The sequence below is a fragment of the Eupeodes corollae genome, chromosome 1 (genome assembly GCF_945859685.1).
Source record: "Eupeodes corollae chromosome 1, idEupCoro1.1, whole genome shotgun sequence".
Classification (NCBI taxonomy): Eukaryota; Metazoa; Arthropoda; class Insecta; order Diptera; family Syrphidae; genus Eupeodes; species Eupeodes corollae.
The window spans coordinates 433,770-451,229 of NC_079147.1; the positions used below are offsets into that span (position 1 = coordinate 433,770).

The 17,460-nt window shown below is 29.9% G+C and overlaps 1 protein-coding gene across 6 annotated transcripts in view; it reads right to left on the bottom strand.

The window, feature by feature from the left end:
• Positions 1–17,460, bottom strand: part of LOC129943412 (hemicentin-1) — an 81,162-nt gene that overhangs the window by 49,944 nt on the left and 13,758 nt on the right. For all 6 annotated transcript variants that reach the window (XM_056052846.1, XM_056052847.1, XM_056052844.1 and 3 more), the window contains one exon: positions 438–1,116. In XM_056052846.1, the coding sequence (XP_055908821.1) occupies positions 438–573 (136 nt within the window). In that variant the 5' untranslated portion in view covers positions 574–1,116. The remainder of the gene's footprint in view (positions 1–437; positions 1,117–17,460) is intronic.

A 17,460-nucleotide genomic window follows, 5' to 3' on the forward strand; every position in this document is an offset into this window, starting at 1 on the left:
CCTTTAATTTTGTTATTTTAATAAAATTTCAGATTGTGAATGTCAGCATCATAATAAACCTAATCGGTTTTAGCTCTTTAATAAAATCTCATTTTGGAGAATGTGTTGAATACAAAACTACTACCTATGTACCGTACACTTGGTTGTAATGTTTTCAGGGATCATTTTGATAATGCTTTTGCTTTTCCTTCAAATATTATGTATATTTTTCCGGGTTGTTTGGCATTTATAGATATTGTAAATATCTATTCTTCATTGTAAAATCGAGTAATGAAACGCCTATTATAAAAGTGTCGACAGATAACAATGCCGATTATTTCATTTTTAGATTATGAGTACAGTTTTAATAAATTTTTTAATGAATTTTAAACAAAAAAACTGTATAAAATGAAGTATAAATTATTTGAGTAAAAAATAAAACATAAATATTGACTTACTGTTCTTTTGAAAGTCCTGTGTATCGTCGCATCCCGTTCTTCCAGCTAAATATGTCAACACAGTTAAGAGAACTAGTTGATGAGAAGCGATACTCCAAATACATTTTGTAGATATTGAATTTTGATTTGTTCCCATTTTTCATAGTACAATACATGGATGGGATAGATTCTTGTTCTCGAGAGCTTCGTTGTGACTTTAAGATTTATAAAGGCTTTATTTCGATAACACACACCTTCGAAAACACTTTACTATATAAAGGTACATATATAATTTCGATTGATATGTTTATTTTCTTTCACTTTTTTTTAAGTTAATTAGTTTATTTTCTGTTTTTTTTTTTAAGTTTGATTTTGTTCACAAGGAATTTTTTCAAGGGACTTTTCTGATCTTTTCACTTATGATGGAAATAGATTTTTGGGCATAACTTTAGTGTAAGGCAAAATATAAAATTAAAAGGGAGAAAATGCATTCTATCACTTAACATTTTAAGGCCTTCCGTAGTTTCATACTTTTATCATGCCACTTAACCACAACACAAAATTATTCCTTTTAGTAAGTCTTGCCTGAGGGTGGACGTTTCGTTGCTCTTCTCAAATTGTAGTTCTTGGCACAAAATATTCACTTCTACCCGCTGCCATCGAAAAAAAAAGGTTGCAGCTCTTATAAGTCATTTTAAAGCTGAAAAGAAAAGATACATTTTATTTTATCATTACGGTTCTAAAAAAGTTTATTTGCAACAAGATGACGTTAAAATAATGATATCGATTCAAATATGTCTTTTTTATTTGTCATGTGTTGCAAAATAAATTTTAAATATCTTACGACGAAATGTATATTTCATAATTTTGGTTCAGTACAGAACATACAAAATTATTTACCGGCCATCAAACATAGCACAGTTAGTTGTAATGCTGAAATCTGAAATGCTTCTTGAAGGTGCAACACAAAATTGAATAACATCAGTGAATCAGTGGAACGAGAAATATTTAATAAATGTTAGATCATTTTATGAATAATTTTTATAATTAACTAAAATTTAACTTTACATAATTCCTTTGAAACAATTCGTGTCATCACCAGGGGCAGTTATAACCATTCAGCATGATTGTTCAAATTACCAATGCCAATGGTAGTCCTTTTGAGTTCTCTCCACAAAAACCTCCTTAATACCTACATGGATTATGGTGTGTTCAATGGTAATTATTATGGTTGCGATTCAATGTGAAATGTAATAAAAACTTCATGAAGGCTATGAAGGGTTTTTTGAGCGAATAGGTTAAGTATGCAAATTTTATGACACTTCGACGGAAAAACTATATATGTATACTCATGAGTATCCTTCAACACTTGATTTGAATGTTCGAACAAAATTTTAAAAACCAAAAAAAAAACTCTTATGATGTCGATTCCAATGCCTGAGGGGAAGTTTTATATTCTTTGATTATTTGTATTGAAACAAAACCCTTAATTATACCTCCGCAAACATACGTAAAAACATAGATTACACTACGTATTGCATCTGATTAGCATTAATTTGTCAAAATGATAATTTGTTTTTTTTTTTCTGTTGGTAAATAAGCTCTATAATTTGACAAACTTAACTTAAATCTTATTAATCTTACTATTAATACTTAAACGAACAAAAAGTAAGAGCAATGGAGTGGACCTACAATTTGAACATTTTATTCAAAAATAACTTTTTCAAGACAAAGAAACTTTATCCAGGAGAAAATCAAAGACATTTAAAAAAGAAAGCTCCACGTTTGGACCGCTATAAATTATATATAATTAAGTAGACACGTCATTAATATATGCAGGGCCGGATTTAGAGCTCCAGAGACCTCGGAACAATAAAGCGAGCGGAGGCCTCAAATTATTTTCAAAATAAAATAACCAATTTTTCAATATAACAACATCGTTGATGATTTTGTTGAAATCCAGTTCTCGGAGTTAATCGCTCAGGAAAAATCGGTTCGATAGACGGTTTTTTCTCATCGTTATTCAAAGCCTTTTTTATAATTTTTATTTTTGAAAATGAGCAATTTGTTTTTTGAAAGTAGGTCTGAAATTTTGATTTTCGAGAATTTGGTGGTAATATATTTTCGGCGATTGATCTGTTCCACAGTCCTTTTCCTTTTTGTATGAGTCAATCAAAGGCACAAATTGAACTAACTCATTACCAAGACTAGGCTCTAAATCATCCGGATACATTTTCACCAATGCCTCTGTTGCAACGTGGAAATTTTTAACAACCATCTTCTCGATGTAATTCAGAAATCCAATTCTCGAACATACAGCTTCAAAGGCATGCAAACTTTCAGTAAGAGAAACGGATAACTGGTCAATCACTGGGATGAAGGCGGATACTTTGTATTTTTCCTTGCGTCTTGTGCTTTCCCGTAATCGAGCGGATTCAAACTCACATTTCTCGTTCTCGAGCGGGTGCGTGATTGTATATATTTATCAGTATGGGATATTTTTTTGGCTACTTCCTCGTATTTCATTTGGAGGCCACGAATGATTTCAATGCTTCCCGTGCACACATTGCCGATTCAGGAATCATTTTCGGTTCTTGCAACATCTTGTTTGTAGCGTTGAATCGCTCCAACATATCTTTCCAAAATTTTGCAAACAAAGCGGTTTCGAGACCACTCATCTTTCTTCAGAAGCTGCGTTGCTTCATTCCTCACGATGTCCTTTTGATCTTTATTGGAAGATTTGCTGGTTAGAGCTTCTTCGATTACCGAATAGCCGTTTACTAAGGCTTTCGTAGCTTCAGCTCAACAAATCCAACGCTTTTCTTCTCCGATAATTTCTTAATTTTTTTTTTTGATTTGATTCGATTATTTACTTTATTATATTAGCAGGCCAAAGACCAATGTCATTTTCGAGACCACAAACTCCTCCGAGGTCGCGGGCAAGTACTACCCCACTCAGCAATTAAGCGATTGGGGTACTCCCTCAAAATGGGAAGTGAATTGGAATTGCTTCTTATCAGGGCCATTTGAGATTTTGATATTTTGATTGGAGTGAACAAATATATATAGATCAATGAATTCTATTGTTTCAGATTAATATACTTAAATAATCATGTACATATGTACAAAGTACTGTACGCTGTAAGTAAAGTTAAAAGAGCAAAAAAATAACATATCAAATGAAAAGATGTTTACTAATGTTTACTAGTTGGAATTTGAAAGGAAGTCTCTATTGTGGGCCCCTCCGATTTCCGCCCCGGTTGCTATCCCCTCAATCCGGCCCTGAATATATGTATATATATATCATTTTAATAGATTTTTGTTCTAATCTGCAAGTTTTTTGAAAAAATAATTTTTTTAGGAGTTATTAAATAAATTATTGTTTCAATGAGACAGTGTGCCCCCATAGGTACCACTAAGAAACTTGTCCTTCTAATAAACACTTGATTCCAGTCATTACTTAACATAAAATTCATTTCTATTGCTTTTTTTCAATCATGTTCCTATAACTTAAAAAAAAGTATATTTTTCGAGTAATATACAAAAAAGTATACTTGATCCCCCTTAACCCCCACTCATTTTTATTGGTGTGGTTCAAAGTGAGCGGACTACAAATAAAACTCTCCACCAAAGTTTAGATTGTTTTGGTATTATTTCGAAGTGAACATTTAAATTTCCTGGACTATAAATCTAGCAAGAAAAACTAGATTAAAAAATATATGAATTCAAAATATCTGAGCTTCAACTTATATGTTATTTCAAGGGACAACTTTTAATTTGTTAAAATAGTGCTTTAACAATACTATAGTATCGAACTAATGTAAACTATTTAAAGTCATTTCTACGCTTAATATACATATTGATTTAATTATGATCCTAAATAAATATTTTTGTATGCTGCCCTGAACTATAGACTCTTGGACCCACTCATCAAAAATGTATAGCTTCTCAAAGTCTATTGATAGATCAATATTGAGTACACCCACCACTCAATAATCCAGTGCGTGACAACGCCAGAGAAAAGAATCTAACTATCATTATTTCTGTGTTGAAATCATTATGTACATATTTCTGTGACGTAAATTGATTGTGTTGGAAAAACAATGGAGTAGAATGTTTTCAAATTATCTATTTTTCAAACAGCTATACATATATTGATACATTCTTAGCTTATACATATACATACATAAAACAAAAAAGACTGTGAAAGAAGAGAATTTGTGTTCTTAAATCGCAATATATCCTTCAAATATTTTATACGATTTTCGAGAAAATGTCGCTCCGAGAGTATCCTGTGGACGAAATGGAACTCTATTACAATGAAAATAAAACAGAAAAAGTAGTTTTGAACTAGAAAAAAGTATTTTTTTTTCTTCATTTTTTGCTGTTCTTGTTCTGAAATTTATTCAACCCTTATTTATCACGATGTTGAAAAGAATGCGGATGGTGTTCGAATGAAGGATCTGCCCAATTACTTAAAAGCACAGCACAACTATGGTGGACAGTATAGTGATTAAAGGACCAATACTGAGCATCATTTCATTTATCCCATTCGTATTCATGGCGTCCTATTTCTTAATGTAGTTCAAGCATAGCATGAATGTATCAGGCGAAAAATTCGTATAATTAAACTAGAGACGATATCAAACAGGGTTACGGAAATCATATTTTTATGACAGACGTTTTGAATAGGCGTACTATAATTGCAAAACGTATTCATACTTTTTATTAAGGTTATATTGTAAGTGCTTATAATAAAATAGCTTCATTTGGTTATACACATTATAAAGGATGATAAGTTCGGGGTTTATGGTGTTATCCAAGACTGATATTTTGAAGTATTTCAATCTCTAAATTGTTAAAAATCGCCTAAGGCACTTTGATGTGGCCTAAAGCAATGAATTCGAAAAAAATAAACATTTTTGCTCTTGAAAATGTTTACCAAAAAATTTCATAAGGTATGCGTTCAACTAAAAGATATAAAATTATTGTTCATTTTTTTAACAAACAGGTCTTAGAGACAATTTAAAATATTAAAGGATCCTGTTTACTTTAAAGTTTTATTCACACTTCTATCATGACATTTCTTTGACATGTCATATTTTTATTCGTCAATACAGATGAACAACAAAGACTAGAAAGACATTTTTAGGTTAAGACGCACGCAATTATGATTTTTGTTGAAGTTTGAATCGGATGTGGAAAGCGAATTGAGATTCGTTAGAATCATGTTGCAATTCGTGATGAACGATTTGTTTTCTTATATTTCTCTGCATTTGGCAATGAAAATGTTTATTTTACCACATAGAGATTAACTAAAGCTAAATTTCAGCCTTTTTTTACAATTTGCACAGAAATTAGGTTTGTAAGTTGTTTAAAATCACATTTATTCATTTACAAGTCGGCCGTTGATCGGTTTTATGTGAATAGTCCTCAAATTAAATGGCACAATACTGAAAACCAATTTGTTTGTACAAAGCAACCATGAGGTGTTACTTCGTAAATTGTTTTCAAATGTCTCCTAACAAAAGATGTATTTTTGACAAAATTTAACCATTCTATAAGAATTCGTTTTACCTAATTAACGATTGTTTCTTTTGTTCAATTGTTTTTTTTTTTTCTTAAATTTTTGGCTTTTAAAGCTTATTGCTTTTGTAAAAATGTTCACCAGCTAAAATTGAAAAAAAAATTCGATGTGCATATGTTATTGAAATTAATATTTTTCAGCTAACACTACTTCATCGTTAAAATTAGGAATTTACTTGAAGTTTAAGCTATATTGTAAAATTGTTTACTACTATAACAAGAAAGAAAGTATGTATATCAAAGTTTTAATCCTTTAAAAACACAACAAAGTACGAAGTAGTAGCACTTCACCGTAGATAACAAGACCATCAGCCGTTGCAACATAAAGGTCCCCGAAATCGAAATAATTTTTTTTTAAGAGAGATGTTTGTGCGTGCGTGTGTACGTAAGTACGTACTTCTGTAAGTCCGTACGTTAGCGAAGTTTTTTCGTTGCCCACAGCAGAGATCGACTTTAAATAAATTGTGTTATAAAGATAATAATGCAGAAAGATGCAGAAAGAACTCTCAAAATTTGAGCATTTTCTAGAGAACGCTAGAGACTTGTTTTAAAAATTTTAATTAGATATTGTAACGTGGTACCAAACAACATAGTATAAATTATGAAAAAATCCAGTTAACGGTTTATTAATCGAAAAAACTGAAAAAAAATATTTGTCACCTCGAATATTTATAGACCAAAAATTGATTTTACCTCCAATATAATTGTGTGCAACGAAGAAACATCTAATAAAATTTTTAGAAAAATCGAATTGAATAAAAAAGAATTTATAAAAAATAAAAACATTACTAAAAGTTGATAAATATGTTTTCAAAATTTAAGATATTGGCTTTATATAAATTGTATCTTATAAGAAATATTGTTTTCAACATTCTTTAAAATTTTAAAATGTGTGTCCGGTTCTCGATATCTCGTAAACAATAGAAGATACTGACTTCAAATTAATTTCCAATTATAAATAAAAACTTTTAAAAAATGCTACTAAAATTTTTAAAAATTGTTTTCGAATGAAGTTCTCGTTAACAAAAATAGAAAAATATTATTGATATTTTTTAATTTCTTTTTTTGAATCATTTCTGTTTGTTATTCGACGGCAGGCTGTTTCTTTTTGCATTATTTGCAAAATTTGTATGTTCTAATTTTTAATAAGAGCTTTAAGGATTCAAATTCCAGACTTAAAAATTCCAGTCCTTAAAGTTTAGTGAACAGATTGAATTTCAGTGTGGTTTAGAAATCTATTTGAAGACCAAATTTTGAAGAGTGAAAAAGGTGGAGTCGAGCCCAAAGACTTTATGAAATGCGAGTGCTGAAATATGACCAAATATTCAATGCAAGTGCATTGCTCATCAATGTCACAAGTAATCTGTTGCACAGCAGTGTCCTCTTCTCACGTGGTATGAAGTACACGATCCGATGGAAACTGAAAATAAAGCTTACCGAAAAGAAGCAGAACAATGACTACAACGCCCATCGCATGTGTTCTTCAAAGGTAAGTAACTTTCCGAATGTAGTCTTCTAGGAATAAGGGACGAAAGCAAAGTTTTTTTTTTTAAAGTTCAGCCTTTTCTTTTATGTGAATATGTGTAACCAGCCCGAGAGCGTATAGATAAGTATCCTTTTCTTCGTTACTATTCTACCAAGCAACCCACATTCTACATAGCATGGGTAAGCAATACATATTTTTGTAGGTTATATACGATGCTTGTATCTATGGGTATATGAGAAATTTTACTTCACAGTTCGAATTCCATCAAAATTCCACTTCACTGAGAAAAAGTGAATTCAGCATGACGACTAAAAGGTAAAGTTAAAACATTTTAAACAACTTTTACATTTTTGTTCTTTGCTTGACATTCTTACTCAACTTCTTGTCGAATGGCTTGATAGAATTCTTTTAAGAATCGAAACAGGTACCTATACATAACTTAAAACTTTTTCACAATACCAACCTTAAAAAGCTTAGATTGACTTATATGTGATTTTATTTTAAATTAATATAAATATAATAATTCAATCAATAGTTATTCTATTAGCCCCAAACTGTAACTGTTATAAAAGGAAGTAATAACTTAAAAATTGATTATATCATGGTGGATACTATTAAGCAACCTACTTCACAATTAAAGCACTATACAAAGATATTTTCAACATGAGGACAACAACAAAAAAGACTTTATGTTTAATGGACATACGTACGAGGTGCGGCGGCGGTCGAACGAATTCAAATTTGGAAGGGGCGTTTTAAATGGCGTTGTCTAAGCGTGACAATATAGTTACTTGGTGCATGCACTACTTGTTTTTTTTTTAAGCTACATTATTTTGATACCACTTCATAATGTATAAAATATAAGTGACCATCGGTTTTTTTTCGACAGATATTTTGGGTTAACCCAATTTTTCAAAAGCGAACTGGTTAATGATAAGGACGGTCGCCCAAAAGCATTGGGCTCAATCACTTTTCACGGGTACTGCCTCTTGCGAGGAATTGACAGATCATCCAATAGTAATTCTTATCATGAAAAGTGCTTACTCGGAAGTGTGAATTTTGCATATATGTAATACACGTGTTTTGTTGAAAAATCTATCAATAGTATAGTAGGATTTTACACAAGTAACAAAATCAATATTCGCAGTATGAATACTACCAATACAAGTTAAAGTAGAATCTTACTACGGATGGGTTTTTGACATTTATACTAGTCTCGAATGGATCTTATGTGTTTTCGTTCTCAAATGTTGGTAAGATTGATATTGCATTTGTATCTCGAAGTGCATTTAGAATCATGTGCTTTCCATTAGGGAAAAAATCTATCTGTTGCTGTTGATAAGAGAAAATAATAGAAAAGATAATTAAGTTTTGCTATTTCCACAAAAGGTTTATCCCAATTTAGATTAAATAAATCTTTTAGATGTTTCCACCGCAAAAGAAGATTCAAAAATGATTAAGCTTGACAGCACTTTCTAAAATTCAAATCGTGTTTCGATGTTTCTAATGAAGTGATTAAAACAAAACTGTATATTTTAGTATTCAAACGTGTTAATAAACAGGCCATAATGTATTATTTGTAAGACCAACTCCTACACACAGGTTTTTCTTTATACATTTTTATTCGACTCCGATCCCCGACCGGAATCGAGTCGAATCAAGCGCATTTCAACTCGATTCAGGGTTAATAATTGAGGCGAGCTTCAACACCACATGTTAATGAAGTAGTATACAAACCCCCGCCTTGAAGCAATTGTTAAATGAACTTTTTTTTTATAAAATCTCAATTTCCACATGTTTTCCTACCATTTCTTCTTGAAAATTGGCAATTTATAAGTTTTAATTTTTTGTTTGCTGAAGTTATTTTTAACTTTTGCACAAAACTTTCTTTTATTTCTGTTTTTTTTTTTTATTATTATTATTCTGACTGGTCTTCCTCCAGTTGTACCAATTTTAAAACACAAAAATCTGGCTACTGCCGATGGGTTTTCTTGGGAATTTTCTACTATACTATTAATAGAATGACAAAAAATACGGGTAATATAAATTGTAACTCTCCTCCATCTTTGATGTTCTTGCACAAAAGTTGAACTGTTAAAAGCTGTTGCGCCACTTAATTTATTATGAGATATGGCCGACGAATGTTTTATGTTTTTGTAATAGACAGCGTTAATTTTAAAAACTTTGTAAAGTATGCAATCAGCGAAGTTAAAGTTTAAGCTTTTGATTTGTTGTAAAACACATTTTTAATTGAATTTTTGTAAAAAGTATGTATTGATTACATTTAGAAAACTTATTTCACTAAAAGTTTTCCATTTTATCTGTTTTCCCAACGGTCAATTTAGTGCTTAATTCTTATCAGAAAATATATGTCAAATGACAGAATTTCAACGAAAGTTATATCCAATGTAGCAAACAAATTCCAATGACTTGTTTTAATTATGAAAACCAAAACTGGCCCCTTAATATCTTCAATTTATGTTTTTACTGTCCAAGTTTGTAATAAACGTTTAATCATGAGAGTAGGTAGAAAAACCAATTTTCTAAATAACACTTTTTCTATAAGATGTCATACCTATCTACATCTACATAATGTTTTATCATAAATTATGAAAAATATGTGCTGATTGGTAATATTTTTGAAACTCTTTTCGATATTTTCAAAGACGACAGATCTTTCAAAGTTTAGACGTCCATCTATAAATATTACCATGTTATTATATTTATAACTCAAATCAACCTTCGGAAATAAATCAACCAATACATATCTTTGTTTATTCAGTTTTCTGTATTTTCCCTTCATTTTGTTAAACATAGAAAGTAAAGTAACAAGTAAGACGTATGATGTTGATTTATATACAAAATGAGAACTAGAAGACCGATTGTTTATTTATCAGCAATAATTATGATTACTTAGAGAAGTCTTTTCATCATTTTATGTTATGTACATTCATGAAACGATGATGAAAATTAAAAAAAAAAAGTCTTTTATGAATGATTTTAATGTACATCAGCCAGCCCAGTACCGGCAAATGGCGGCATATTGTCGGCGCTAGTTTTGTAAGAACTTTCAGAATAAATACAGTCAAACCCAAAAACGGGATATCGAAAATCTTTGGTTTCTTTGGTGTTATTTTTGTTGTTAATTACATACAGGCGATATTTATATGCACACTTTAATTAATAATTGGGGTGTAATGGGGTTTAAAGTTAAGTCAATGGACAATCTAATAACATAACATATACTATAGCTTGGAGTACACGATTTGTATAAATACAAACATTTAATTTATGTATGCTGGCACGCAAAAGTTCTGTACGATATAAAAAACATAATAAACATTATGCTACGTGTGTTTTTTTGCATAAATAGACAGAAATAATTGCGGTTTAGTTTCATACTTTCAGATTTTTGTATTTCGTTATAAAAACACAAATTTAATTTCCATAACAAATATGGCATAGGCACATTAATCAAGTACCTAATTTGTGTATGCAGATTTTGTCTCCAGGGCAGAGATAAGATATTCCATTATATTATAATTTGGTGCAGATGCAGACGGTATGTGTTTTTATTTCTAAGCAAATGGAATTCGCATCCATATTTGAGTTAATGTCAACACAAAATAAACATATTATTCAAGCCTCGGTATTTTTGAAAGAATGATTTATTTCGACATTATAATTAATAACATTCCTTTACGTTTTATTTAACGTAACGCTTGAAATTTAAATCTTAAAATATAAAACTTAATTTAGTCGCATTCGTCCCCTCAATGAAATCTAAGTAGTCCTACTACCCTTTTCAAATTGATCGAACTGTGTTGAATCACTTCAGGGTATACATAACCCCATTTGTGCCCAACAATATTTTTATTTTTTAAGACCTACTATTAATAAATAAATATAAAAATAAATTGGGTGGCGCAATAGTCCGTTGATAACTAGGGCCCAGTGACTTACAACTCTCAACCATTCCTGTATGCGAGTACTGTTGTCAGGGTTGGAAGGGACCTACAATTTTAAGCCGAACCCGAATGTCAAATTTGACAAAATGACAAAAATTACTCTTGAAGAATTTGCCAATTCCTCGCAAGAGATAGGACCCGTGAAAAAACTTTAGATGGTGTAGGCAGGGATCCAACCAAAGAATTTTGGCATGACAGCCCAAAGCACTATACTATTATTAAATTCTAAAAGAAATATTAAAAAATGTTGGAATACATTGTTTAATATTAATAAATACAAGTATAAATTTAAAGTACTTAAATAAGTAAAAAATTAGTTTATTTAGTATTTTAATTTGACAAATCGCCATCCAATTCCACTCTTTTTTGCTTTCCTTTACACAAAATTAATTAAATCTTATGTTTTTGAAAAAAAAAATTGATCTTAATCTTGAGATAATAAAAAACGAAATAAATAAATAAATAAAAAATAGCTTTTAAAATGTATTCGAATTGAGATTTAAAGCCTTTAATAACGTCTACCAAATCTAATTGTATACTATGAACTACAAACATTTTTATTTTAAGTTTAAGCGAAGGTTTCAATTTCAAAGTTTTTTCCTTGCAGTAGTAAATACAACCCCTTAAACTTATTATACACAAAAATTATATTTATAATATATAATTAAGATATAAAAAAAATTAAGATATAAAACAGATAATGATACTCATTTCATTGGATTTTCAGAAATTGCATTTCCTTAAATTTCAAAAAAATTATTTATTTGCTGGAAAACCAATACACATTATTAAGTTATCACATTTATAAAAATATAGACATTATTGATTATTCTTAGTTTTTATTTAATTTAATAACTTATTAAATTAACTGACTGATTGCAAATAATTAATGAAAAATGTATTTTTATACAAAACAAAATGAGTAAATACTTGCCCAAGAATTTGGTTCATCTCAGAGAACTTTAAAGATAGTTTTGTCCAAATTAAAGAAGTCGTGCCTCTTGATTTTCGTTACCTACGCGTTATAACCACGTAGGGTTAAAAAAGTTTCTTTTATTTCATTATATTCATACTGTGCCGTATTTCAAAACAAGCGCACGAGTTAGTAAATAAATATGACAGACGAGCAGCAAGCCCCAGGTGTTATGTAAAAAAAAGGCTAGAATACAAAGTTTCATACATAATTGTATTTCATTAGTAAGAAAACAAAACACGTCTCTCCTTTCTATTTCCTATTTTCTATTAAAATTGAAACTAAAACTAGCACAAAAAATAAAAACACAACTTTTGAGTTTTATTAAAAGCATAGATCGTTGTCCGCTTCAAAAAAGGTGCTTCTTGGAATAAGCGTGTTTTGTTCATGTTGATTAATTACTACTTTCATTCAGTAGGGGGAGAAAAAATGTTCGCATTCCATTAAGGAAAAGTTCCATCTGTTCACTTGGATTTGGATATTTTCTGTACATCGAGACATCTCTCCAATTAAATTATTCTAGGTATTATAAACTCTGGGATGGAAGTAACATATTCGAGTCGTGAAGTTCATAATGTACATGCCAAACGCAATTTGTTGTTATATTTGCAAAAGTATGGGTAGTTATTTAAGGATATGTACGTACGAGTATTTATGCAATAAAAAAAGTTTAATACATGCACCATGTGTTGATGTACGTCACATTGATGTTCGCAGGTGCATTTTTTCGAAAATAGGCACAAGCGTGTTCAAAATTTTAAAGTTTGTTTTCGTATTTTTGTAAGTATTATTTGAGTTTTGTGAAAATATAAAAATACGAATTCGTAGATAGTTCTCTTCTTCTTAAATGCGAACAGAAATAAAATTCTTGACATGATGCCAACAGCTGCTTTGGCTGGTTTATGTACATATTATGTATATATTGAAAGTGCGTTGTGCGTTGGATGCTGTGAAACTCACAAACAACTTTTCCGACACATAAAATGATGGAATATTGTAAAGTGCTATTTTTGTTTGGTTCTAGCCCTGGTGCTTGTTTATTAATACACATATGTACATACATATTTTCAAGATACGCCGCGTGCTGGGGGAATATTCAGATGGTTTTGGAAAGCTGTAGCTGTTTGAGAATTGAGAGGTCATGTTTTTATTTTAGTCCAATTCTCTTAATTAAAAGCAAAAGGGACTGGTTTTTAAATTTTTTTCGGATTGTCTTAAATAAATTAATTTTGATTTGCGAAAGTATGAATTATTAAATCTAAAGATACATAATCTATCTTTATACATACACATAGCATGATGTTTTTGGAGACATTTTCTTAAATTTGCCTCTGAGATTGCTATTGGAAGGGCAACGAAACACTACATGCGCCTTATCTATCCCATACTATTTTTTTTATTTTTCCTTTCCTCAACCTTCAGTAATAAAGAGGGTAAGGTGCCCACAAATATCTCAAGTGCAGAAGTGCAGTTATAAACAGGATCTGCAATTCATTGCATTCCAGCTGTAAGAAAGCCAGGTCGAATAGCCCAAAAGAAGCAGTGCCAACAATTTCAAGTCTTAACTCTTCACCTTATATACAAAAAAACTTATAAATGTAAATGTAAGATTCAATAATTTAATGAATATTTCAGATCTATGCGCAAAGCAATTTCTAGTTGGATGCATTTTAATCAGAAGCCTCCGAGATCTTTATTTAACAAAAATTGAACAAAAAAGTGGGAGCGGTACTAAATACTGTATGGTCAAAATTTTGTATGATACTGTATGGTCATAATACTTGGTTAATATTTATTTATTTATAATATAATTTGTTAAATACTAACGTTAACAATTCTTAATATATACTTAAAATATAAAAATTTAAATTAGACTGTTGGAAAATATTAATTTGCAATTTATGCTTTTTATGTTATCATATTATAAATTTCAATTAATTGATTTAAGGGACTATGCACACCATAGTTTGATCTGCTAAAATTAGTATTCAATGGTTTCTGGAGTCTTATACTTGAACGACAAAAAACTAAAGTTTAAACTACCAAAAACTGATAAATGAAATTTGTCCGTTTATTAATGCAACAATAAAACAAAACTGCAAATACATCCTTTGATTTGTCAAAGAAGGAAGATTTATGAGAGAAAGTCTTTGTGAATAATGCGGTAATGTTTGCATATAATGAAAGGAAGGGATCGTAGACAAAAACGCACAAATCTTTTCTGAATGGTTTCGAGTCTTGTGACGTGTACGGCGTAGTAAGGTGACCATACTGTACAAGCATATTCCAGGACTGGTCTCACAAATGAAACAAAAAGTAATCTTAAAACATATGGAAATTACGGCTAAATCTCTTAATAAATCCTAGAACTCTATTTTCTTTTTTAAGTATGAACTTAATTTGTTCATTGAATGTTAGTTTAGGATCTAAGACAACAACCATAGTCAGAAAATACATAAACTCAATTCAACATGTAACTAAAAACGATTGGAACTTTTTTGAGTGTAAAACTCATGGTTTTACATTTGTCAACATTTAAAACAAGACGAAAATAGAATAGAACCAAAGTGACTACCCTGGGGGACCACAGAATTCACAACAAATGAACTTGAACACTCATTACGAAATTTAACACTATAACGTCTATCTTGCAAATATAAGGAGATCCAGTTTATGAAACAGTCGTTAAAACCTTACTGTAATAGTTTTAAAAGTAATGTTTTATGTTTGTCAAAGGCCTTGCTGAAATTAGTAAAGATACAATCTACTTGTTCACGTTTTTCAAAAACATCTAAACAAAAGGACGTAAAGTGGAACAGATTAGCAACAGTTGAACGCTTTCTAACAAAACCATGCTGGTTATCACAGATAATTGAACTACAGTAAAAAGAAAGCACGCTACATACGATTGATTCAACCAGTTTAGGTATTACAGATAGTTTAGCAACAGGTCGGTAGTTCATTATTTCGTTATAAGGATATTTTTTGTGTACTGGTATTATGAAGGAGCTCTTCCAGATAAAAGGAAACTGCGAGTTACTTAAAGACGTGTTGAAAAGAACGCATAACGGGTGTGCTAAATACGCGACACATTTCTTTAAAATGGATGATGGTACACCGTCGGTACCAGGACTAAAACATTCGTCAAGTTGTAGGATACTATTATCCTCACTTATAACAAAATTAATAGAATTTAAGTGGGGGAAATTTATAACAGTGGTAGATGTAATATTCTGTATTTCCAAATACCGTACATTTAAAATACTGTATCACAAAATGCTGTTTTGTCAAAAAAAATTGTCTCTTAATAATGTAGTACTGGAAGTTTTGACAGATCAGTTAGTTTGGTGCAATTATTTACTCAATAATTGTTGATATTGATGGGAAAAATTCATGTATTTCAAATTCTGTATTTCAAAATGCTGTTTTTAAGCTAAAAAATAAAAATCGTTTTGATAATGTAAAAAAATGAGAACAACTTTAATTTTTCAGCCTTATTTTAACAGCATTTTGAAGTACGTAATTTTAATAAACATAAATTTGAAATACAGGGTTTTGTTCTTTTTCCTTTTGACAATGTAAAAAAGTGCGCACTTTTTTACATTATCAAAGCGATTCTTATTTTTTAGCCTTATTTACAGCATTTTGAAACACAGAATTTTGATATACAGAATTTTGAGATACAGCATTTTGATCACGCAGTATTTTGTACATACAATATTTTGAAATGCAGTATTTTAAGATACAATATTACCATACAGTATTTTGACCCCAACCCAATCAAAATATTGTTAAATATACCTACATGGAAACTTTTTAATGGGTTGGGGTCGAAATACTGTATGGATCAAAATACTGTATTTAAAATACTGTATTTCAAAATATTGTATGTACAAAATACTGCATGATTAAAATGCTTTATCTAAAAATTCTGTATATCAAAATTCTGTGTTTCAAAATGCTGTAAATAAGGCTAAAAAATAAGAATCGCTTTGATAATGTAAAAAAGTGCGCACTTTTTTACATTGTCAAAAGGATTTTTATACTTAAAATACTCTTTTTAAGAAAACATCATTATAATTTTTTATTGGCTTAATGTTCTAATATACTCCTTTCAACGATAACATATGTACCTATAATAATTTTTAAGTCTCTGAGATATAATAAAAACAAAAAAAATGTAAATGGTATCTTCTTTGTATATTCTCTTTCTCACTTTCTTCTTCCTTCTCAGTTATTTGTATCTCTTTTACATTTGTATATGAATTGTTCCTATAATAATCAATAATTGGAAAAACAATTGCAACAAACTAATTGATCTCTCAAAACTTTCAGTATAATACAGTATTATGAGACACAGTATTTTGCCAATACAGCATTTTGAGGCACAGTATTCTAAATGAACAGAATTTTGAAATACAGAATATTAACCATACAGTATCATACAGAATTATGACGATTCAGTATTTTAAAATACAGCATTTCTACCCGCTACCCTTTTTGTATGTATATATGCATCGGCTAAATTTTAGAGTTTAATCTCTAAATTAAAATCAGTTTAAATTAGAAAATGTTTATTTTTGTACTTTAAAATACAATTACGAAAATTAGGGTTCAAAAATGTTATGAATAGTCTAAAAATAATGCTAGGTTTGATTTTGTGACCACTTTTATTGGTGAACGTTATAAAAAGAATAAAAACAAAAATGTCGATTTTACGGGTCTTAAATTTTTACCAAATGTCAATAACGTCATTCTTTGTGGAATAAACTTATTCAGATCGTTGTATAATTTAGTGTTCGTAAAATATTTGAACTGATATTCTGTTTCATATTTTCTGTCCAAAAACTGTTCAAAAAGGAATACCAGGATTTTGTATTCTATTGCATTGTTTCCTGCGTACGACTATATTTTCTTAGGATAACTTAATTAATTGTTCATTCTCTTCTTATTGGTCCAATAAATTCATTCACCGTAATCAACTAAACGATAATCTAGCTGTGTTTTTTTTAATGCATCCTTTTATTGTTA